This window comes from Colobus angolensis, unplaced genomic scaffold (genome assembly GCF_000951035.1).
Source record: "Colobus angolensis palliatus isolate OR3802 unplaced genomic scaffold, Cang.pa_1.0 Scaffold131, whole genome shotgun sequence".
In the NCBI taxonomy this organism is placed as follows: domain Eukaryota; kingdom Metazoa; phylum Chordata; class Mammalia; order Primates; family Cercopithecidae; genus Colobus; species Colobus angolensis.
Genome location: NW_012114364.1, coordinates 665513 through 690003, shown reverse-complemented (window position 1 = coordinate 690003; position 24491 = coordinate 665513). Strand labels below are relative to the sequence as shown.

The 24491-nt window shown below is 48.4% G+C and overlaps 1 protein-coding gene across 3 annotated transcripts in view; it reads left to right on the top strand.

The window, feature by feature from the left end:
* Positions 1 to 25: 25 nt before the first annotated feature.
* Positions 26 to 24491, top strand: part of TSPAN11 (tetraspanin 11) — a 70928-nt gene continuing 46462 nt past the window's right edge. Inside the window, exon 1 of one of the 3 annotated variants that reach the window (XM_011934087.1) lies at positions 26 to 127. Coding sequence is in view for 1 of the 3 variants with exons in the window: in XM_011934089.1 (XP_011789479.1) it covers positions 282 to 335 (54 nt within the window). In the remaining 2 variants the exon portion in view is untranslated. Of the gene's footprint in view, positions 128 to 233; positions 336 to 24491 lie in introns of those variants that run through there. The other 2 variants (XM_011934088.1, XM_011934089.1) reach the window with 2 other exon arrangements.

Here is a 24491-nt window from a genome sequence, read left to right as displayed (position 1 = left end):
TGACCTTCCCGGGCTGGGAGGGAAGAGCGTTGGCTGCGGGCGGTGGGCGGCTGGGCGGCCCCGGGAGCCGCCGCTCTTCGCCTCTCTAGGCGCAGCTTCCGTCACCGCGTCCGGAGCCCCTGACCGGGTAAGTGCAGAAGCGCGCCTGGAGAGTGGGGGCGCCAAGGGAGAGGCTGGGGTTCTGGGAGAGGCACCTCCACCTCCGCTGCCAGCCCCGCCCGCAGTCCCGAGCTAGACTGTTCCAAGCTTCCCTCGGGCAGGCAGAGGGAAGCCGGCTGGCGATGAGGAGTGGAGGAGGCAGGAATGCCTGGGACACTCGCGGGGCACGTGAGCAGGTATTGGTGTCTGCACGGAACACGCAGCACGGCGTCCGTAACTTCGCGCCTGAGTCTGCCTTTCTGCACTTGTGCCTTGGGAGAGAACTCTGGGCCTCTGAGGGCCTCGTGCCATCCAGCGTGCCCGGGGCATGTCTGTTCCTCTTGAAAATGTCATTCTTTGTCCACCCTGAGTTCGAGTAGCTGCCTCTTGTGCGTACACCAAGATGACAGACCCAGAGTCGCCTTAGCAAGACGCAGACAGGCCTTGGCAGCATACCCCATGCAACGCAGGGGTTGCTAAGTGCTGGCAGCTGCTGTATCTGGTACACATTGCTTTCAGAGGGCCTGTGCAGGGATGTCCCCGTGTTCTGGGCCCATCTGTGTATTTGTGACAACATGGCTGTGTAGGCCCTGTCACTTGTGTTTTCGTGCCTGTCCTTGCACGTGCAGTTGGGCGACTCCATGTGGAAAGAAGGCATGGAAGGTTCTGGGGTGTATCCTTTTCACCAGCGTTATGTGCAGTGTGCACATGTGTGAACGGGCTGGAAAGTATGAAAGGGAGGCAGCTCAGCTGGGGTTGGTGGGACAACATCTTAACTTGAGTCTAAGCTGCTGTGTGTGCAGGAGGAATAAGTGTTCCAGAGGTCTCCAGTTCCTGGCAAGTATTGTGAGGTGGGGGCAGCTTATGGAAAAACTCCTAAGTGCACTGTGGAGCATAGGGTGTGTGCAGGAGAGCGTGAAGAAGAGAATGAGGGTGGTGTTAGGCAAAAGTGGATGGTCTGTGTTCGATTTGTGGGCAGGTGGATTGTAGTGGAAAGCAGCAGTTAGAGGCTGGAGACAGGTTTGAATCAGAACTTAATGGCTGTCACTGTGTCAGTAGCATTGTTCCCTGGACAGATAGGTCATCTGGGGCTCAGTTGCTTTGTGCGCAAAATGGGACTAATAACCACTGGCCCCACCTGTCTCCCAAGGGACTGGAGGCTCCAAGTAATGCCTGGAAATGCTTTAAGACTCCTAGGGTGAGGGGGCACTACTGGCCCACAGGGGCCAAGTTGGTGGTCTGGCAAGTGCTTAGGTGGCCCAGAGCCGTTTGGTTTGTGGGTACCAGAGGGAGGCATTTGTGTGCTCCTTCCCACGATATTCAGCATAATAGGAATTTTACACCCACCTGTGGACTCATGTGTAAAATATATGTACAGGCCTGTGTGATTCCCCGTAGTTCTTGTGTGAGTGCCTGCTGCAGAACAAGAGGAAAACTGACTTTGGTGTCTTTAGGTCTCCCTAGAGCACCTTGACTTTCCAGAGATCCCTGTTTCAGATGAGCCCAGGACGTTTATAACCACCAACTTGCTTTTCTCTTTATGCCACCAAATGAAGCAGTAAGGAGCACCCTTCACAGTTTGCAGCCAGGGAGATAGGAGATGAAGAAGCTTTCCCAGCTAAGGTCACAGGTCTGGAGTGTCCACCACTGAGTTCTGTCTCTTGGGTTATAGCACCTTCAGACCCAAGGCCAACCCTGGACTGGGCTGAAGAAGGAGGGAGGCATCAAAAGTCATGCACAGATGGCACCGAATTCCAGGATGTAGTTGGGTGGTTTGTCCAGCCTCGGATGTCACCTGTCACTGAGACTTTTTTACATGTGGTTGCTGTTTAGTAGTGTTTGTAAAAGGAAAGATCCTTGGGTGGGAGATGCCGGCAACCCAGGTCAGGTCCTGGCTCAGCTCCCGCCTGAGGAAGGTCACATCACCTCTCTGGTTCTGCTTCCTCTTTGGTCCAAATCAGGGCATCTTTCCAGATTATCATTCTGATTTCAACTGTGTTTTGCTTCCTCAGAGAGGCCTTTCTGATCCCCCATCCAAAGTAGCCACCTCCCAGCCATGATCACGTCATTGTTCCTTCCTAGCACTTGCGACCTGTCTGAACTTAGCTTTGCCACATCCTACTACAGCGTGAGCTCACTGAAAGCGGGGCTGCCTTTGTGCTGTTACCTGCTGGCTCCACCTGCAGCACAGTAGGTGCTCAAGAGATATTATTGTTTGTGAATGAGTGAGTGAATCCATTAGGAAGGGAGAGTGCATGTGTGTTTTTCAAATTGTACTCCTGGGAGTTTTGGAAGGGAAGAGCAGGCTCCATTGGCAGGGCCCCAGTTCCCTCACACCAGCAGCTCAGGGTCCATCTAAGTTACATGTCAGCTTCCAGATAGGATCTCCTTTGAAGTAAAGGCTCTCTCGCTAAAATAAAACTAAAAAACTGTTGCACCAGAAGACTTAGAGGGGTCTTTTCAACTCCAAGTAGAAATAATAGTACCCGCAACTGGAAGAAATCTGCACTTGACCCTCAACGAGGATTATAGGCAGGATTCAGACGTACAAAGTGGTTCCACAAACCATTTCTGCTTAGCGATGGAATTCATCTTATGGCTATTTTTATGCTACTGGTTTAATTTCCTGAATTTTGGTCAGAGTTAATATGGAAACGATTTTGCTTACAACACAGCAGCAAGGGCTACGTGAGAACTCTAACCCATCTATATCTGAGACAGGCATTAGACAGAGGATACCAAACATCTGCAAGGTGGACAAGCTGTGCACAGATATTTGAGAGCTACCTATCTAGGGTGACTCTGTCTGTCATCATCCTCTATCGGGGGTATTCCCAGGCATACTTGCCCAGACGTGCCTCACCCCCAGTAGATGCCCACTCAGCATTGTTTTTCTGGAGTAGTTGCCAGTGCTGAGGAACTCTGGTCTCTGAGTGATTACTGAGCGTAGAGGACAGCCACGTGACGAAACCTGGCTATATTTACACGTGATGACCCTGACCTGTATTTACAGCAGCCATGCTTCCTGGGCTTTCCAAGCTCTCCTCCATGTAAAACAGTCTGTTGTGTTGCCTTTTCCTAGAAATACACTTGGAAGTGGCAGCACAGCTGCTGTGTCCAACACCGTGCCTGGGTTCGGGGCACAGAATCTAGATTTACCACCCTTTTCTAAGCCCCATAGGAGGAGCATTAATGACCGTGCCCATGATTGAGGAGGTGGTGGTGTTCAGTTTGGTTGGTTTAGGTGGGTTGTTGAGGAGGGAGACTGTGGAGAGAAGTGGAGAGAAGGGTCGGGAGTAGAGAACTAGACCCTCTGTTCATTCCTTTTGATGCTGTCTTTGCTTCCCTTTTGAGGATGCCCTGCTCTGGCTGACTCTGGTGGGTTTCTGTGTTCAAAGGTTTATACTCGCAAGATGGCACTCCACAAGGTAGAGGAAATTGGGGAGGGGGCAGCAGATATACACTCTACATGTATGTTTTCCAAGTGCCTGCTGTGAGCTTTGAACTTCCAGGCCCTGAGACATGCATTAAGGACCTAGCCCCTGACCTCTGAGCACTCGTTGTTGAGGACATTAAACTCATTCCCAGGAAGGGATGAGAAAACAGCTGAGTGCAGATTAAGTGGCACTCACCCAAGCCGCAGCTGGAGCTCCGAGGAGGAAAGGTGTGCAGAGAGGGCAGGCAGAGGCAGCCAGCAGCAAGGGTGGCAGGAGAGCCCAGCTCTAGGGCCAGATGGTTCAGGCACAGATCCTGGCTCTGCCCCTTCCTCTCCGTGTGAACTTCTGTGTGTTATGTTAAGCTTCAATTTCCTCATCTGTAAATCGAGGAAATGACCTCAACTCCTAGCAGGGTGCATGGATGCCTGCCTAAGCTGAACTCAGAAGAGAGGTACAGAGCACCCAGGTGTCTGATGACCACAATGAAGGACTTTGAAAAAGGGCTCATGGTGAGGTGGCGACAACTGTGGGACCTTGTCTAATGCTGGTCTCCCCTATAGTAGTCAGGGGGTCCATGGCGTTGTGCTCAGTAGGCCCCAGGCCAGTCAAGCACTCCCTTTCTCTCTGGGATGCTTTTCCAACTGGCCATGCGACTTCCACTCACAACTATGAAGAGGGAAGTAGTTGCGTCCCTCTCTCACTGCCCTGCACAATGTACAAGCACTCGTACAAGCACGTGGCCCTGCTTAGAGGCTTAAGGATTTTTGCTGTAAAATATCAAGAATTGAGGATGTTACAGAGGTTCAGGAAATGAGAATTGCTGCTTAGAGGCTTAAGGATTTTTGCTGTAAAATATCAAGAATTGAGGATGTTACAGAGGTTCAGGAAATGAGAATTGCTCTGATGGTTCCCTGGTCTGTTTTGAAAGGGAGTAGGGGACCCTCCTTGATGGTAGTATGGGATAAATCGCCCATCGGTTCTCAGCCCTGTCCTGGCTTAGGCATTCATTTTTTTTTTTTTTAATATGTGCTTCGTGTTTTGAAAGGGTTTGTCAGCCAAACTTCAATATAAATGAGAATGTATTTCTCTATCTTAAAAAGATTAATAATCAAAGACCCCATAACTGATAGTTTGATTCCTTTCTGCTTGATATATATCAGTTTAGGTCATTTGCTAGCAGATTCTAGTGTGTTTAAAAAGCCCAGAAGAAAAAAGGACAAAGGACAGAAGCAGACTGGTGGTGTCTGATTTGTCTGAGGTCTGGCACAGTTAGCAAACATTTAATCAAATAGCTGGTGTGGTAGCCTGACTGAAGCCTTTTTGTCAGGTAGAAATTCAAGTTTCTATGCGTTCTTGAAATGCAGTAAAGAGATTTCTCTCCCAGAGCTGCCTTTTATAGATAAGCACGAGGGTTTTGATAGTTGGAAACCACGGTCCTATGCTTTGCTTTTAGAATTGGAGTCCTAGGCTTATGCCTGTAATCCCAGTGCTTTGGGAGGTCAAGGTGGGCAGATCACCTGAGGTCAGGAGTTCAAGACCAGCCTGGCCAACATGGTGAAACCCCGTCTCTATTAAAAATACAAAAATTAGCTGTGTGTGGTGCTAGGTGCCTGTAATCCCAGGTACTCGGGAAGCTGAGGAAGGAAAATCGTTTGAACCTGGGAGGTGGAGGTTGCAGTGAGCCAAGAGTGCGCCACTGCACTCCAGCCTAGGCGACAGAGTGAGACTCTTTCTAAAAAAAAAAAAAAAAAATTAGAGTCCTCATCCTATCCTACTTGAGAATCAAATTATGTTTATTAACTTTTTATCCCTAGCAACTAGTGTAAAGCTTGGCAAACAGTAAGAATTCAATAAATGTTCATTGAATGGACATTTTAGGAAGGTGCTTATCAGTCATCACCGAGACTGTGCCTCAGGGAGAAGTTCCTCAACCAGAGCCAGATAGGTAATTTGTGGGACCCAGTGCCAAATGAAAACATGGAACCCTAGCTCAAATGCAGGAAAAGATACCATTAAAGGTATATTTATACCTTTATAAATATAAGCCTTTTCCTTTTTTCCGTGGTCTTTCCCTCAACTTGTCATGTGGTATTTTTATTTACTATTTAATAATATTTTAAGTAAAGAAAAATTAAATTTTTAAATTATTAGCATGAATTTTCCTGTTCATCCTTAATATTGTGCAATGCCAGTTTAAAAGACTGAGCATTTAACGTGTGTAGAATCATCAAACTACACAATTCCGATTTCATAGCTCATATATGCACTTGTATTTTGTTCTTACCGGAGCAGTGGCATTGCTGCTCTCAACTACTCATCAATGCACTCAACATTGCTAACTCAACTGTTTTTATTCCTCTAGTAGCATCCCTGGGGCTCACTAGGTCTCTGCGACTGTGCTGGGCGTATGATCCTTCTCTTGAGAGTTGATAATTCAGGCCTTGTCTGTGCCTACCCAAAAAAGGAGGAAGGGTTGGACATCAGTGGTTCATACCCTGTTTGTGTGAGAGTGTCACAAACTCCTTTGGAGATCTACTAAAACCTATGGAACCGCAGCACATAGATGGCAAAAATGTTTTATACAATTTCAGGAGCCCCCAAGTTATAACTCCATGGAAGGAATTGTCTTTTGGGCTTACTGCTACGCCATGGTATCCTGTTCCAGAGACAAGATAGGGACTATTTTGAAAGCAAATGAGAAATTGTTCAAATCCTCCTATCTGGGAAAGGAGATGAGATTTTAAGTCATTTGGCTTTTGAAATTCAATTCCTGATGCCTAGAAGGGAATGACGCTGCCTTCCTGATTCCCAGTGTACAGGTTGTAAATGTCCTTAAGCATGAAACGACGTGGTCCACGATGAAGGCTTTTGTGGGAGAGCCTCTCTTTCTACCCCACAGGCTGGACTCTCCTCCGGCCTGGCTGACCCCGGCCAGAGCCGCAGGATGACAAACTGCCACTATCCTCTTGCTGGGCTGCAGCTGCTGCTCTAGTGGGGAGAGGCAGCTGCACATCCAACCAACACTGACTGAATTCAGGCACAGGCTGGGGCATCACAGTCACTCTCTGGGTGATCCTTGCCCTCTAATTTCACCGGGCAGAGAAGGACACTGGCTCAGATAGGTTAGGTGACCTGCGCAGGGTCCCCCAGCCAGTAAGAGTGACATTAATCTTCCCTCCATGTATGTGACAGCCCAACCCCCAAATCGGGAGGACACTGGCTCAGGTAGGTTAGGTGACCTGCCCAAGGTCCTGCAGCCAGTAAGACATTAATCTTCTCTCCATGTATGTGACAGCCCAACCTGTAAACCAAACATCAGAGAACCAGGCTCATGTTTATGTTCCCCCTTCCAGCTCCCTCCTCTCAGCACTGGGGATGGGAAAAGGAAGGAAAGCTGCCCGCTACCTCTGTCCGGGATGGTGCAGGAGCCTCTGCACTGACCTCTCCCTGAAGCTCATGCGTGTCCTCTGCAGCATCCAACCAGTCATTGCCCATCCAGTTCTCAGAAATTTGTCAGGTCAAGCAAAGAGTGGCTGTGGCTGTAGTGGCTGCAGCTGTGGACCTGGGACAGGCTGCTCTGGGGACCTTCTCCAGTGGAAGGGACAGCAGTGTTGTTGAGGCCCCTGTGTCTTAGACTCTGGGTCCCCTGTATCAAGCCTGATGGTGAGCTCTTGATTCAGATTGAGTTGAGATCATTGTTGATTTGGGGCCTGGAATGCCTCCCGTGTCCTCTAGACAGCCATGAGGGGCCATGTCCTATACCCCTTCCCTTCACACCTACACACAGCAGTGAACACACACCAGGGCCCCCATGAATAGAGATGCCTATGGACCTTTAGCTCCAATCTCAGTCCTAAATCCAAACCTGGGAGTCCCCAAAACCCGGAGGTGTCATCCACTTTGGCCCGGCTCTCTGGGGGACTATGGATGTGGGCTCTCAGAGTCATGATTACCCAGCTCCCTGGCCTTCTCAAATTTCTGCAAGGCACTAGCCCCCAGCTGTTGGGTGGGCCAGGCCCAGGTGGACGGGGGTGACTGGGAAGATGCACTTCACATGTTTCTGTCTTGGCTTTATGCCTGAGGGGCAGAGCAGAGCCAACCACAGAGGACTCCTGCTCTGCACCTGCTGGAATTGGCAGCCATGTGTGCCTTGTTGTGGTCACATGGACTCAGATCCCAAGGCCTGGGTACAGGCTCCAGAGAATCCATCCAGGCTCAGCTTCTCTGGCATCTTAGTCCATTTTCACACTGCTGATAAAGACGTACCTGAGACTGGGAAGGAAAAGAGGTTTAATTGGACTTACAGTTCCACATGGCTGGGGAGGCTTAACACACCCCTTCAACAAAAGAGATCCTGCTTTATCTGCCTTATATACTGAGGTTCTACATCAAGCTTGTCAAACCTATGGCCTGCACGTGGCCCAGGACAGCTTTGAATGCAGCCCAACACAAATTAGGAAACTTAAAATATTATGAGAAGGTTTTTTGCAGTTTTTTTCTTTTAGCTCGTTAGCTATCATTAGTGTTAGGGTATTTTATGCATAGCCCAAAACAATTCTTCTTCCATTGTGGCCCAGGAAAGCCAAAGCATTGGATACCCCTGCTCTACATAAAAATTTATTTGAAAGAATCTACTACTACCATAACTTTCTCAGAATACAGGTAAAGAAACTCAGTCACAGAGAGGGTCAGTGACTTGCCTGAGGTGCTGGCAAGTAGAGAGGGACCTCCTAAATCTAAAACCTCTGCCTCTGAAACCTAGGCCTCTGCCTGTCCCCACCCCCATCTGTGTGCTATTGCCTTTATAAACACAACACAGCTGTCAACAGATGTCCCTCGCATCACTTTGGCAACTCCCCTTTCTTTGGTCATCATGGGAAGCAAGGACTCCTTCAGCCCCTGCCCCTCTCCTGTGATCCAAGAGCACACACTCTCCCCAGCCAAATTCCCCTTGTGCCAAGCACCGGTCTTCCCTGCAGGGAGGTGAGCAAGCAGCTCCCACCCAGACAGGGCCTCATACAACATGTCTCCATGGGGTGAAGAAAAGAACAGCTCTTCTCCACAGAAATCATACATCCATTCAGTCAAGAAAACTGGGGAAATTATCACAGAGATCATTCTCTGAGTGTGGGAAAAAGTATAGACTGTATCCTTCACTATAATTAAGCTTAGCTTCAAGGGAGCAGTAAGTATATTAGCCAATGCATTGTTCTCTCTCTCTCTCTCTCCTTTTTTTTTTCTTTTGTTTGGGAGGTGGAGTTTTACTCTTGTCTCCCAGGCTAGAGTGCAATGGCGTGATCTTAGCTGACTGCAACCTCTACCTACTGGGTTCAAGCGATTCTCCTGCCTCAGCCTCCTGAGTAGCTGGGATTACAGGCACCCGCCAACATGCCTGGCTAATTTTTGTATTTTTAGTAGAGACGGGGTTTCACATGTTGGCCAGGCTGGTCTTGAACTCCTGACCTCAGGTGATCTGCCCACCTCGGCCTTCCAAAGTGCTGGGATTATAGGCATGAGCCACCACACCTGACTGCGTTGTTCTTTTGGGAAAGTATTTTTGCAACCCATTGTGTGAAAGTTAAAACCCTGTGCTCTTAGTGCCAAGAGGCAGTGATTTTCCTGCATGGGCTTAGGGTCACCAGCAGCCTCCTCCACTCTTCTAGCTGGGTCCATTGGTGCAGTTAGGCAGCCTGGGTCAGCTGCCATGGACTGACCATAGGCCAGGCTGGACAGCCCTTGACTGTCTTAGGTGACATGGTCTCTGCCATGGTCTTGCAGAATCACAGGAAATCAATTAACACATGCCCAGTTATCCCAACAGAGAAGTAGTTTTAGAACTCATCTAAATGGATGCTTATTCCCTAACGCCAGCTCTGGTTTATAACCTGCTGAACCATTTAGGTTTCTTTAATTTAACCTCATAAGTGGTGGGTGACTCTTAAGTCTCATTCCCTGGATCAGAAAGCCCAGTGGTTCCCTATTGCTTACAAAATAAAATCCTGAAATCTTGAGCCTGGCACATACCTTCTCTGTCACCTTCTTTGCTTAATTCCTGCTCTTCCTTCAAAACCCTTGCCCACAGCTCCCTCCTCAGCACTCCTGCACACGTTTTTCTCCCAGAACTGCATACGTTGTGCTTCAGTGATGTTGATGTGTCCATTTCCCCAGCTGTGAGCTCTTTGAGGTCAGGGACAGCTTCATTCATTCTCTTTTCTTCATTCTTTGTCTTTGGGAATCTCCAGCACCTGGCACATTGTGTGCCATATATGAGGCCTCAGATGTTCAATGAATTAATAATTAACTGGTTAATTTCAAGGGAGAAAACAGATACATGAACCACCAAGCACACCTCTACAGTGATAAATGAGGAGGGCAGCCTCAGGCAGGGCAGCATCAGGGAGAAGAGTGGAGTGGTGGGTTCACAAAATGTTCATTGAGAAGAGCTGCAGAAAGGAATGGCTTAGTGTTGGTGTGGGAAGTGGTAACACTGAGAAAAAGGAGTGAGCACTGCGTAGGTGGATGGAGTGTCACAGATTAGGAATACAAGATGGATAGGTTGCAGTGGGAAGATACTGACTTAGTTTTGGGCATGCTGGATGTTAGGGGGTCTGTGGTCATGAGCATGAGCCTGGAGCCCAGCAGGCTTTGAGAGTCATCAGCTGGAGATGCTTGGAGTTTGGCATGAATGGGGGTAGCAAAGAGGAGACAAGAAGCAAAGCACAAAATGTTCCCCACCTCACCCTGGAGGGAATGCCAGCCTTAAAGCTGTAAACCAGGAGGAGGACCAGTCGATGAGGCCAAGGAAGAGAGGACAGTTTCGGAGACCTGGTTATGATGTTCAGATCAAGGCAAATTGGAAACTTGGAGAAGAATACAATGAGAGTGGTAACATGAAACCAGAAGTGGGGAAAGAAAGCTTCAAAAGAAGGTGTGACCAACTTTTCAAATTCAGCAGAGATGAAGTAGGAGGAGATAGGAAAAGCCACCTTTGGCTCTGGCAATTAGGAGTGACTTTGGGGTGAGTGGGTGGTGGAGGAGGTCAGACAGTGGTGGGGTGCAGGAAGAATGGATGAAGTGAGGCTTCAGAGGAAGAAAGATCTGGCAATAACTTAAGAGGGAAACAGGATCTAAGAAAATGTGACTTGAGAAAGTCTGGTCAAAGTACGCATGGTCATTAGGTTGAACTGTTGCATCTTAACAGCTGAGATTGTATCCTGGCTCACTATACTAGTCTTATTCAGGACTAATTTGTTGCTTCTAGAAGTGGAGCTAGAGCAGTATTTTTGTGTGGGGGGGGGGGGATGGGGGTATTGGAGCAGGGACATTTGTACGAAGACTCTGACCCCCAGCTATAGGAGTCAATTAAAACAAAGGCTGAGCTGCATGTCAGAAACCCAACAGGACTGTGGCTTAAAGAACAAAGAAGCTTCTTTTTCTCTCATATAACAGTTCAGGCTAGGCAAGCTGTTCTGCTCCACGCAGTCACACAGGGAGCCAGGTTCCTGCCCTTGTTTCTCTGCCATCCCTAAGGGTAGTGCGTGGTCTCAAAGTGTGGTACCTAGACCAGCAGCATCAGCCTCACCTGGAAACTTGTTAGAAATGCAGAGTCTCAGGCATCACCCCGGACTTACTCAGAATCTCTAGTAGGGGAGCACTGTAGTTTTGAAAGCCCTCCAGGTGATTCTAATATACCCTTGATTTTTGAGAACCACCACTCTGAGATGCTGTCCTTGTCTGCATGGTTGAAGCTGGTTTCAGACACATCTGTGGCAAGGGAAAGACTAGAAGGGGAAAGATTTTGGCAATGTGCATGGGAAGTATTTTAAGGTCCGGAGGTGGAGTACTACTTCCACTCATCCATTGTCAAGAATACTATATAGCCAGAGCTAGCTGCTAGAAGGGTTGGGGAATGCAGTCACTTGTTAGGTGCCCACATAACCAGCTACGACTCTATTTTAATGGAAGAAGGGGAGAAAAATCTTCCGGGAGACCATTAGTAGTCTTGGCTCCCTTATGAATCAAACTTAAGGAAGTTTAATGCCACATCCCATCCTCTAGAAGGAAAAGAAAATATCTACCTACAGATCACTATAGCTTATCTGTTTAAAGAGATCCATGGGGGTCTTTTATTGGGTGTCCCACCCCCCAAATGTCTGTCCGCCCTCATTGGACATGAGCAACCCAGCCCTTAGACACCTGCCCCAACTGCTCACCCACTATATACTGTGCTGCCCAGTCCCTGGTTGGTAACTTCCAATAAACATCAGGATTTCCCCAGCTGACCCCATGAAAAGGAAGGCACCCAGGCTGGGCAGGGAAGGATGGGGAGTTAGAAGGGGTGCTGGTTTATTAAAAATCAGAGCTAGAAAGAAGATGAGCAGCTTGTCCAATGAGCAGCTGGGCACTTGCAGGGCAGCTGTGCACACCTGCACAGACTGTGCCTTGCACAATTCCAGGGGCAGCCATTCTCATGTGTCTCAACCATGTCCCACCCTCAGGGGAACCCCAGCACCTTGGGGTGTTGGGCCTTCTGCTGCTGCTGCTCTTTGCCTTACAGATCCTGAGCTCACCCTGAATGGGTCACCCCTGAAGCTTCCATCCTTGCTCTGAGCAGCTTCTCAGGAAGCATCTCAGTGCTCCAAGGACCAAGCCTGGACAGAGAAATCAATTCTGGATGGGGACAGCTTATCTTCCCTCCTCAAAGCCTACTAAAAGCCCAAACCTGAGAGACCTTGACTTTGGCATCAGCAACACCTAGGCTTGATTCCCAGGTCTGCTAAAGGAGCCTCAGCCTCCTTGTTTATAAAACAGAAGTGGGCCGGGTACAGTGGCTCACACTTGTAATCCCAGCACTTTGGGAGGCCGAGGTGGGTGGATCACTTGACACCAGGAGTTCGAGATCAGCCTGGCCAACATGGTGAATCCTGTCTCTACTAAAAATATAAAAATTAGCTGGGTGTGGTGAGCATGGTGGTGCATGCCTGTAGTCCCAGCTACTCGGGAGGCTGAGGCAGAGTTGCTTGAACCTGGGAGGCGAAGGTTCTATTGAGCCAAGATTGCTTCACTGCACTCCAGCCTGGGCGACAGAGCGAGACTCCATCAAAAAATAAATAAAAAGTAAATCCCGAAGGAATGGCATCTGCCTCACTGAGTTATTGAGACAAGTAAGAAACCTGGACCAGATGAGGGCCCGACCACTATGCTAAAGCTGCAGGGGGCTGGGTATTCGACTACTGGCCAGAGTCTGAGAGAGATGGTTTCTCAAGGCCATAAAACACCTGTCTTCGTAACTAGGAAATCATAATTTCTGAAATAGAGGCAGGATGATGTGCCTTCCCCAGATCTGGCATTCGTTTATGTAATGATCTACCTTCAAATTCAGCCACATGCACACACTCCATCTCTAACAGCTCTGCCGCTTGTGACGCTGAGTTCTACAGCAGGAGAAGGGAGCCACTTGTGTTTGTTGACACTGAGGTCACACTTGTGGTGGGCCTTAGGGGCTCTGGGCTTTCCCGGCCTCTGCTGTGGGTCCGTTTTTAAGGACTGGAGCAAAGGCAAGAAAAAGTGGGCAAAGGGTTAGGAGAAGTGAGGAGACTGCATATTCATTTTCAATCCCTGTCAGAGCTGCCCCTTCCTGCTGTGGGTTTCTTCTGAGGTCTCACCCCTCTAAAGAAGGGCCTGATGATGCCCTCAGGTGTTTCCCATCAGTGGAACTGTCCTGTTCACATTGGTGTCTTGTTTGGATTATTTTCAAAAGGATTTTTTACTTTGATATACAATGGACATAGGTCTGTGTCTCTTATCTGAGGCTGAAACTGGAAAACGAGGGAAAAGAGAAGACACTGTGGAGAGTGCAGAGAAAGCTCAGGGAGAAAAACACAGTGGAAATCCCTGGACTGGCTTGTGAAAGACTCCCAAAGGGCCCTGTTGGGAGAACTGGCTGGTGCCTGCACAGAAATGCATCCTGCACGTTCCCACAGGTGCACGCCATAGAAGCGATGGCCTGAGTTTCAATTCTCTCCATTCCAATACCTTTGACTTAGGTTCTTGGGGAACCAGGTGAGAGCCTGAGTGGGATAAGAAATACTTATGTGATTCTCAAAGAGTTCATGAGCATTCGCATGGCTCCTTAGTGCATTCCTTCCTTCCTTCATTCATACATCAGGTACTCTGTTGGGTGTTCAGGGCCCAGAACTCAACTCAGATTTTATCAGATAATACAGCTAAGGGGCATGCCTCAGGCTTCATTAATGGGGGTTGTTGACCCTGGGATGTAAGAGCAAGAAGTGGCTTGGAGAAAGACATAGAGTGTGGAGGGAATCTGACGGGTTCGGAAGCTTGAGGAGTATTGAATATTGTTGACAAGCAGCATAACATGGTGGTCAAGAGCCAACCTGGGATGTTTTTTAAGTGAATAGAAGCACTGCTCATAATTATGTCCACAACAGGTGTAAACCAGAGTTAACCTCTGTCTCCCTTTCCTCTTCTGTAACATGCGGGTGATGTGCATGCCTGCCTCATGGGGTGGTGAGGATTAAAAGAGAATGCTTACAAGGCAGGAGTCTCTGACTCCCAGACCATGCCCCAGTAGGAACCAGCCTCAAAGCAAGAGGTGAGTGGTGGGTGAACGAGCATTACCGCCTGAGCTCCACCTCCTGTCAGATAAACAGTGGCATTAGATTCTCATAGGAGCATGAACCCTATTATGAATTCACATGTGAGAGCTCTCAGTTGCACACTCCTTATGAGAGTCTAATGCCTGATGATCAGAGTTGGAACAGTTTCATCCCAAAACCTTCCTGCCCCTACCTCCACCATCCATGGAAAAATTGTCTTCCACGAAACCAGTCCCTGGTGCCAAAAAGGTTGGGGACCGCTGTTACAAGGTACAGTTGATCCTTGAATGGCATGTGTTTAAACTGCAGGTCCACCTGTATGTGCATATTTTTCAACCAAAACAGATAAAAAGTACGGTACTTGCAGGATGCAAAACCCATATATACAGAGAGCTGACTTTTCACATGCAAGGGTTCTGTGAGACCAACTGACGACCTTGAGTATGCGTGGATTTTGCTATACTTGGGGATCTTGGAACCAATCCCCTGCGTATACTGCGGGACAACTGCTCTTAGTACCGTGCCTGATGCATGGTACATGATAAACACTAGCCACAGTTATTCCTAGGCACACAAAATGCACAGAGCATTCGGTGATGCAGAAATGGTCCGAAACTACTGTGCCAGCAGTAAGTCTTGGAATTAGGCTGCATTTTTACCCAACCCAGTAAGGAAGGTGGTCACTCCAGTATTATAGGTGAGAAGAACTGAGGCCCAAAGGCAGGGAGCAAGTTAGAAATAGAACTTGGACTAGAACCCAGGTGCCTAGGTGTAGGCCTAGCCCCTCTTAAGTTGCAGTAGTGTTTGGGGGCCTATTGAGAAGGGAAGGAATGTGTAGAGGTGACCCAAGCATCAAGACAGCTGTCACCTTCTGGACTTGATGAGCTCACTGGCCCTGCTGGGATGGCAGAGGCCCTGCTGGTGCTGCCTCCTGGAACCCCACCCACGGAGCACCCCAGCTGCAGCCCCGCCTGGGGGCACCTCTTCCAACCCCACCAAGGGTGCTCCTTTTGCTGCACCTTGCTGCTATGTTGAAAACAGAGATGAGGGACTTCTCTCATTCTACAGTGCTTATCACTGTAGCCATTGCCTTCTTCACACTTCTTTTAAATGACTTTCCTGTCGGAAGCAATTTGCTTTGTTAAACTCAGGTCTTGGTTTTCTCCAAGTAGATTTTTCATGGCCACCTGGGGACAGGGTCTCCCCTCACAACCATCTGAATAGAGTGCACTAGCAGGCCGGTGGGCTGAGGGGCAGAGGTGCTGAGACTGCATCCCAGCCATCAGATTCAGGCTCTGAATGATGTATTTTTAGGGTTACCCAACCTTTTCCCATTGTCTTTCATCGGGAAGCTCTTAGAAACTTGGGTCTAATCATTCCTTTACTCTTGTCTGGCACTGGTGCCGTAAAATTGAAGTACACACTGTTCTTACAAATTCTCCATCCCAGTTGGTCCTCACGGTCACCATGCAAGCGAGACAAAGCTGGCCCAGCACTGTCTCCATCTTACAGAGGAGGAAGGGAGGCTCTGGAGGTCATGGGATTTGTCCGGGGTACAAATCTGCTGTAGGTGGCAGCTGCTGCTGCCACATGGGATTTGTCCGGGGTACAAATCTGCTGTAGGTGGCACACTGCTGTAGGTGGCAGCTGGTACTCACACCCAGATCTTCAAACTTGCCAACTAGTGGCTATTTTCTGTTTGCTTCGTCACTGATTTTTGTCATAAGCACTGAAGAAGTTCTCATTTCAGACTGCAGCTTTTTTAAAAAAGAAAAAAGGATCTAGGAAAAGCATGGCATGTATGTGGCATTGGAATATAACCAAAAAAGAAAGAGAAACGCACATAGCAAACCATCCAGGGACTCTGTCTGTATGTCTGCATCTAGAGAATAAGGACAAGTCAAACCACTTGCCTAATGATAGGAGCAGAGTCCTGACTAAGACATGGAATGCAACTTGTTACTTGCAAATGAAGTAAAAAAAAATAGTCATGTACTTAGGAAAACATGTCTCTCAGGGCACAGAGACAAAGAATTCTTAGTGCTAGGGTTTTAATTCAAGTTCTGCCTACAGCACCATCCATATGACTCTGTACTTAGCAATCTGACCCCAGGTTTGGTCCAAAAGAATTGCCTGAATTCATTTACCTGCACACAATGAACATGGTGATAGAAAAGGCCAGCGGTTGCTCAGAGACCCCCGCCCAGCCTGTACCTCACTGTGGCACTGGCAGCCACTGGATCTTTTGGCCTAAGTCAAGGAGACAGAGGACCAGGGAGAAGTTGTGATTCCCTCCAGAGGGTTCTCCAAGCAGTTGGTTTCTTTGCAGTGACAGCCATCATGGCCCTGCTGACTCAGGTTCCCTTAAGGGTCAGAGAACACTGTCCCTGCTGCCTCCCACAGCCCCGACTGGGGTCTCTGCCCAGGGCAGATCCCCTCATTCTTAGCTTCCACCAGAGACCACCAAGCTAAAAGAAACTACAAGAAACCCAAACTAGATCTGCACAAGGAAAAGTCAAACATCTGCTCTGGGTGTCCGGGTCTCACTTGCTGGGTCTCAAACATCTGCTCTCATGTGTCTGGGTCTCCACTTACTGTTCTGTGCCTCAGTTTTCTCCTCTATAAGAAGGGATGATAATTCCATCATGGGATTATTTTAAGGATTAAATTAATTAATGCACATACATCACTTGGTTTGCGGCATGCCTAGCATGCAGTTAGCATTTAGTAAATGTTTATGTTATAATTACTGTATCTGCCAATCAAAATGTTGTTGGTAGCTGTGGAAAGAACACTGGCCTGGGAGACAGGAAACCAGATCCTGCCCTGCCACTAATCTGCAGTGTGACTTTGGCCACAGTGTGACCTCCTGTTCCCTGACCCCAAGCTCCACCAAACAGGCTCAGCTTCCTTGATTCTCACACAAAGGAGCTGAGCTCAGGATCCTTTTGGCTTCTTCCAGCTACCCCATTCCAAGAGTCTGAAGAAGTCTCACTTCTATGACAGCTTCAGGAATATGGACAGTCACAGTGTCCACTCATCGGGAATGGAGCAGGAAAGTGAAAATTAAATAAGAGGGAAACGGGTACAGAAGGACAAGGCTGTTGGCATGGGGTGTGGAAATCCACATGCAGGGACTGTAACCAAGTTTCATCTGAGGCCTAAATTAAGTTATAAATTAAACCATTTAGACTTGTTTTTCCTTTCCAGCTTTCTTTGGCCATCGAGCAGGCATGACCTTTTGTTGGCCAAGAACTCAGAGGTAGAAACTGGCATTTATTTAACTGAAGGGATGCAGAGTGGGGTCTAGCTTATCCCCATAGCAAACACACTAGTTTTGTGGGGAGTTTTCCCTTTTTTTTTTTTAATGACAGATAAAACTGTATGTATTTACCATGTACAACAGGATTTTTGAAGTATATATACATTGTGGAATGACTAAGTCTAATTAACGTAGGTGGTACTTCATATAATTATCGTTTTGTGGTGAGAGCATGTAACGTTCACTCTCTTAATATTTTTCAGGAATACAATATATTATTAACTATAATAATCCTTGTTGTACAATGGATCTCTTGAACTTACTCCGCTTGTCTAAAAATTCTGTACCCTTTGACCATCATCTCCTGAATCCCCCCCACAACCACCCCAGCCCCTGGGAACAACCGTTCTATTTCTATGGGATCAATGATTTTAGAGTTCACATGTGAGTAAGATCATATGTTATTTGTCTTTCTGTGCCTGGCTTATTTCGCTTAACATAAGCCACTTCTGTGTCTATATCCAAAGGAAGTGAAGTCAGTATGTGAAAGAGATATCTGCACTCCCATGTCCATGTCAGCACTGTTCACAATAGCCAAGATATGGAATCGACCTAAGTGTCCATCAACAGATGAATGGATAAACGGAATGTGTGTATATACACAATGGAAGACTGTTTGGTCTTTTAAAAGAAGGAAATCCTGTTGCTTGTGACAATATGGTTGAACCTGGAAGACTTTATTTAAAGTGAAATATGCCAGCTTTGTTTTTATTTTAGAAGCACCAAGTTCCCCAGAAGCCCTCCCCTGGGTATGGGATGCTCCCCACTTAGGGAATAGAGAGTCAGAGTCCCCCAACCTGAGCTTTTGCTAATGGGAGCTTTTGCTAAAAAGCTGATGAGATCCCAGGAGTAGAGGATGTGGGGAAAGGGAGGCAAGTCACAACTAAGTGAGGCCAGCCAGACTGTTCCAGGCCCTAACCCGAACCTGACTTCCCAGTGCTTCCTGTTGCACTGGCCCATGCTGCCCAGCCATTCCCCAAGGCCTTTGCTCCCACTGTCCCCTCCGCCTGGGCAACCCCTGCTCCTTTTCTGCCCTCAGAAACCCTGCCTGTCCTCAAGGACCAGAGTAAATGCCCCCTCCTTTTGCCATCCCCCTGCCCCCACCATCCCTGTCTGGCAGAATGAACACCCCTCCCTCTGTGTTCCCATTACCAACACAGGCCAGCATCTCAAAAGTGCTCCCGTGTCTGGAAGTTGTTTATATGCCTGTGGCCCACCCTGCATGGCTCTGTCAGCTCCTGAAGGAGTTAAGTCCAGTGGTTCTAAGTACCAGGCCTGGCACCTGCTGGTGACTCCACACATCTTTGAGTGTGTAAAGGATGTAGCTGGCCCAGGGCTTGAAAATGCCTTGTATTTATGTCTGATTTATAAAAATCAGCTCCCAAGCACTCCTCAACTCCCTGCCACCCATCACCATTAAAGGTCTCAGCTCTCCCGCTCAGCCAATAGTTGTGGTCCCTCTGCTTCTGGTCGCTGGCCCTGGCTGGAGCCTTGCCCTGTTCACTGGGACTCCCAGCACATCTGGCCAGCCAGCTGGGCCCTTTCTACATGTCTCTTGTCTTCTCTGTGCTTTGACCCTCATTCACTTAGGGAAGAGGGGATCTAGCCGGAGACACAATGATCCCCAAGTCTCACAGCCCATGACATTACACATCCGGCCCTGAAGAAAGTCGCCAAAATCCATCACCTCACCATCAAGGCATCTGCGGTTGCTTTTCTGAGATGTCCTATGGCCTGGGTCCTGCCTATGACATTAACGGCCCCCAGGGCCTGCTGGCTCCCCCTGAATCCCAGCTTTGTTCTGCAGTCAGAACCTCAGCCTGGAAGAAGGCCCACTGAGGCCCGTTACCAGGGTATCTGGGAAATCCTTGACATTTCAACAGGAACTGTGTCCTAAATGTGAGTTAGCATGAGAGAACACGGCCACCCTTGTGCTCCGCCCCACTCAGTTAGTTTCAGATGTGAAGGATACTTACACTGCAAGGTCATGAACTTTCAGAACTGGAAAGGGCCTTGAAGAACATTGAATCAAAGTGTGGTCCCGAGACCAGCAGCGTCTGGGAGCAGTGGCCGGCCATCCTGGTTTTCCGGTATTACTCAGGTTTAACACTGAACAGCATTACCATATTCCAAGAAATCCCTCTGTTCTGGGCAAATGGGGATCATTAGTCACCCTTCTGAGAGCAAATTCTCCAGGGTCTCACCCTAAACCTAATGGATCAGAACTTTGGGGATGGACCCAGCAATTTGTGTTTTAACAAGCCCTCCAGATAATTCTGAGACTTGCTCAGGAGAACCACTCTGCTGATAGCTGGGAAAACAAACACCCCGAGAAGACAGTAACATACCTCACGAAGCACAGGCAGTAAAGAAGGGCAGACCCAGAGAAAGGGTCCTGACTGCACTGTGAGGTTCAGCTGCCCCAGCTCAAGCCAACAGGCTCGGAGAGTTACCCCACAAACTCAGCCTGCTAAGTAAATATGGTACTGAAAAGGACCCAAATCACTTGCTGTGGTCCACAGGCACTCGGTGCCACTCTGGGGATCTGGGAAGGTGGGGACAGCCACGTTCAGAGAGGATGGGATCCCTCTGAGCCCTGAGCATTTGGACAGGCAGAGAGGAGCAGGTGTTTCTGATTCAGATCACAGCGTGAATGACCTGGAGCAGGGATGCATCAGGGCCTTTCAGAGGCCAAAGAAAAGACCAGCTTCACAGAGGTGGGGGGTCTGGGGGTATGGTCCCTCTCCTTCGTCCTCCTGGGCCTGTCCGTGATTCTGTGTCCAGTGTTGATTACCACCCCTGGGTGAGAGTCTCTGCCTTGCCTGCCCCCCACTCTCTGGCTCTTGCCCCTTAGGGACACCTCCTCCCATTGGTTCAAGAAGCCCAATTCCTATGAACAGAAATAACCCACTTAGGAAGGCCAGTCTGCTTCCCAGAAATCAGAAGACACTCCTCAAAGCTCAGCGAAAATAATTTCTGGGGATTATCCAAAGTCCAGGTCCCTCCGTTTACTGGCGGGGGCAGATGAACCCACCTCAAGTGGCATATGTTTGCTTCTCTCCAGGGGCTACTACAGCCATTACCATGCCCACCTCGTGTATCACTCTCTAGGCAAAGAAAAATTGTGGGGTACAACAAGGTCCTAGACAGGGGAGTTCACTGGGCAGCCAGGAGGAGGGCTGGAAGTGGTTGCTAGCAATAGTAGCTCCTCCTCTCTCCCTCCTTCAGCCCTGTCCCCTTTCCCTAGAGGCAGCAGAGCTAAGTGGGCTTTGGAGCCTTTCCCAGTGCTCTAGGCGTGTTCCAGCCTCCCTTCCTTACAACACAAAAGCGCTTCTGTATTAGTCCGTTTTCATACTGCTGATAAAGACTTACTGAGACTGGGAAGAAAAAGAGATTTAATTGGACTTACAGTTCCACATGACTGGGGAGGCCTCAGAATCATGGCAGGAGGCAAAAAGGCACTTCCTACATGGTGGTGGCAAGAGAAAATGAGAGAGAAGCAAAAGCGGAAATCCCTGATAAGCCCATCAGATCTCATGAGACTTACTCACTATCACAAGAATGGTACACGAAAGGCTGGTCCCCATGATTCAGTTACCCCCCCCCCCCGGGGTCATTCCCATAACACATGGGAATTCTGGGAGATACCATTCAAGTTGAGATTTGGATAGGGACACAGCCAAACCTTATCATTCTGCCCCAGCCCCTCCAAATCTCATGTCCTCACATTTCAAAACCAATCATGCCGTCCCACCAGTCCCTCAAAGTCTTATTTCAGCATTAACCCAAAGGTCCACAGTCCAAAGTCTCATCTGAGACAAGGCAAGTCCCTTTCACCTATGAGCCTATAAAATCAAAAGTGAGCTAGTTACTTCCTAGGTACAATGGTGGTACAGGTATTGGGTAAATACAGCCATTCCAAATGGGAGAAATTGGCCAAAACAAAGGGGTTACAGGGCCCATGCAAGTTCAAAATCCAGCAGGGCAGTCAAATTTTAAAGCTCCAGAATCATCCCCTTTGACTCCAGGTCTCACATCCAGGTCACGTTGATGTAAGAGGTGGTTCCCATGGTCTTGGACAGAACCGGTCCTGTGGCTTTGCAGGGTACAGCTGCTTTCACAGTCTGGCATTGAGTGTCTGCAGCTTTTCCAGGCACATGGTCCAGGCACAAGCTGTCGGTGGGTCTACCATTCTGGGGTCTGGAGGGCAGTGACCCTCTTCTTATGGCTCCACTAGGCAGCACCCCAGTAGGCATTCTATGTGGGGGCTCTAACCCCACATTTCCCTTCCACACTGCCCTAGCAGAGGTTCTCCATGAGGGCCCTGCCCCTGCAGCAAACTTTTGCCTGGGCATCCAGGTATTTCCATATATCCTGTGAAATCTAGGCAGAGGTTCCCAAACCTCAATTCTTGACTTCTGTGCACCCACAGGCTCATCACCATGTGGAAGCTGCCAAGGCTTGGGGCTTCCACCCTCTGAAGCCACAGCCTGAGCTTTACGTTGGCCCCTTTCAGTTACAGCTGGAGCAGCTGGGACATAGGACACCAAGTCCCTGGGCTGCACATAGCAGAGGGACACTGGACCCGTCCCACAAAACCACTGTTTTCCTTCTAGACTTCTGGGCCTGTGATGGGAGGGGCTACCATGAAGACCTCTGACATGCCCTGGAGATATTTTCCCCATTGTCTTGGGGATTAACATTTGGCTCCTCATTACTTATGCAAATTTCTGCAGCTGGCTTGGATTTCTCCTCAGAAATTTTCTACTGCACTGTCAGGCTACAAATTTTCCAAACTCTTATGCTCTTCTTCCCTTCCCTCTCCCTCGCATACCATTTTGCTGCCTTGTTTCTTCTTCCTCCACTGGCTCTCTTTTTAGACAGCAGGGCTCCTCCTCAGAATCTTTTCTCCCCTGCCTCTTACACATACTGCCTGCCTGATGGAACCTCCTCTTTGTGCTCTTGAGGAGTCTGTGCCCTGCTCTCCATCCCCCACCCCCTTCTCTTTCTTGGACTTAAGCGCCACCATCCTGGGGTCAGCCTTATCTTCAGGATGCAAATCCAAGTCTCAGAGCTTGGCACGTAAGGTCACTCTTGACCCCCTACATATCCTTCAGCTCTCACTCCCTCCACTCATACTCTGTACCAGTGGCCTCCAAAGTGGAGACAGACAGTACACTGGGGTGCAGGGAGGACTTACTAGAATCTGTATCCCTAATTATTTTTACCTTTAAAAAGTACAGAATTAAACTTTGAACATCTGCATATAGATTGATAATAGTACATGAATAATATCTATCAATAAATTAGTGGAGGCAATTGTACAGTCAGAATTGCTTGGCAACCACTGCACGGCATTATCTCTGGTCTTGCTGTGTAAGACCTGCCATGCCCCAGCATGGGATGCTCCTACACACCTTAGTACCCACTGCTTCCTCTGCTGTGTCAGGGTGATATTAGCTGTGAGCATTAGCATATTCAGACATGTAGCCGAAAGAAGCTACAAGTTTGTCTTTCTCTCATGTAAACTCAGTCTGGAGGTAAGCAGCTCAGGGATGGTAGGGGAGCTCTAAACTCATCTGAGACCCAGACTCCTTGAACCCATGGTTTCCAGCTCATGGCCCAGGATGGCTGCTTGAGCTCCAGCCATAACATCAGCATTCCAACCAACAGAAAGAAAGGGTGAAGAGAGACATCCCCCCCACACACACATTAAGGATACCTCTGATTATTAGAGATAAAGAATGACATTTATTAATGATGAAGAGTTTGATCCACCAGAAGGATATCACAACTCCAAATTTCTTTGCACTCTATAAAATATCTACAAAATATGTGAAGCAAAAATTAACAGTATTAAGCAAGGGATAGATAAATTCACAATCATAGTGGGAGTCTGGAATATACCTTTTTCAATAGCCAATAGAGCATATCAGTAAGGATATAGAAGATGTGAAAAGTACAGTTAACAAATCTGATCTAACTGACACATACAGAATTTGTATCCTATAATGACAGGATTCTCATTCTTTTCAAATGCATGTGAAACATATATCTAAAAAGGATCCTTGTAAGAAGTTGCCTATACCACTTTTTATATACCGTTTACCGGCCAGCAGTGAATCCTCCTTCTAGCAGGACAGGAGGCTGGGAAATGTTGTCTGTTCCAGGTGACTAAGTATCTAACTAAAATTGAGAGGTTCTATTCTAACAAATTCTAGGGGGACCAGCAGTCTCTGGTCCCTCCCCTTCCTCCTTTGCCCTGGTAGATCTCGTCCTGTGAGTACTGCACAGTGGGTAAAAGCTTGAGCCCAGAAGCAGAGATTCTTTATTCAGCTCTGACTTTGTCATTTACTTGTTATGTGACTTTAGTTGAATTATTTAACCTGTCTAAACCTGATTATATTATGAAATGGAAATAACCCTATTTCATAGGGGTATTGGGAAGATGGACTGAAATCATGAGTGTAAAGCACTTAGTTCTGTGCCTGGCACGTAGTAAGTGTTCCATAAATATTAGCTACATGGAGAGGTTAAATAACTTGCCCAAGGTCACACAGCCAGTAAAATGACAAAGCTAGCTTTCAGATCCAGTCATCTGGCTGCAGGCTGGTACAGACACTTCTTTGGGGCCTCTGCCACCCCCAGCACAGGGCTCCACACGTGGTGTTGGGGAAAGGAGAACTGAATGGTGGAGAATAGGAAACTCAACTACAGATTAGCCATGTGACCTTAGAAAAGTCATTGTTGGGGGGCGGAGCAAGATGGCCGAATAGGAACAGCTCCAGTCTCCAACTCCCGGCGCGAGCGACACAGAAGACTGGTGATTTCTGCACTTTCAACTGAGATACTGGGGTCATCTCACTGGGGAGTGCCGGACAATCGGTGCTGGTCAGCTGCTGCAGCCCGACCAGCGAGAGCTGAAGCAGGGCGAGGCATTGCCTCACCTGGGAAGCGCAAGGGGGAAGGGAATCC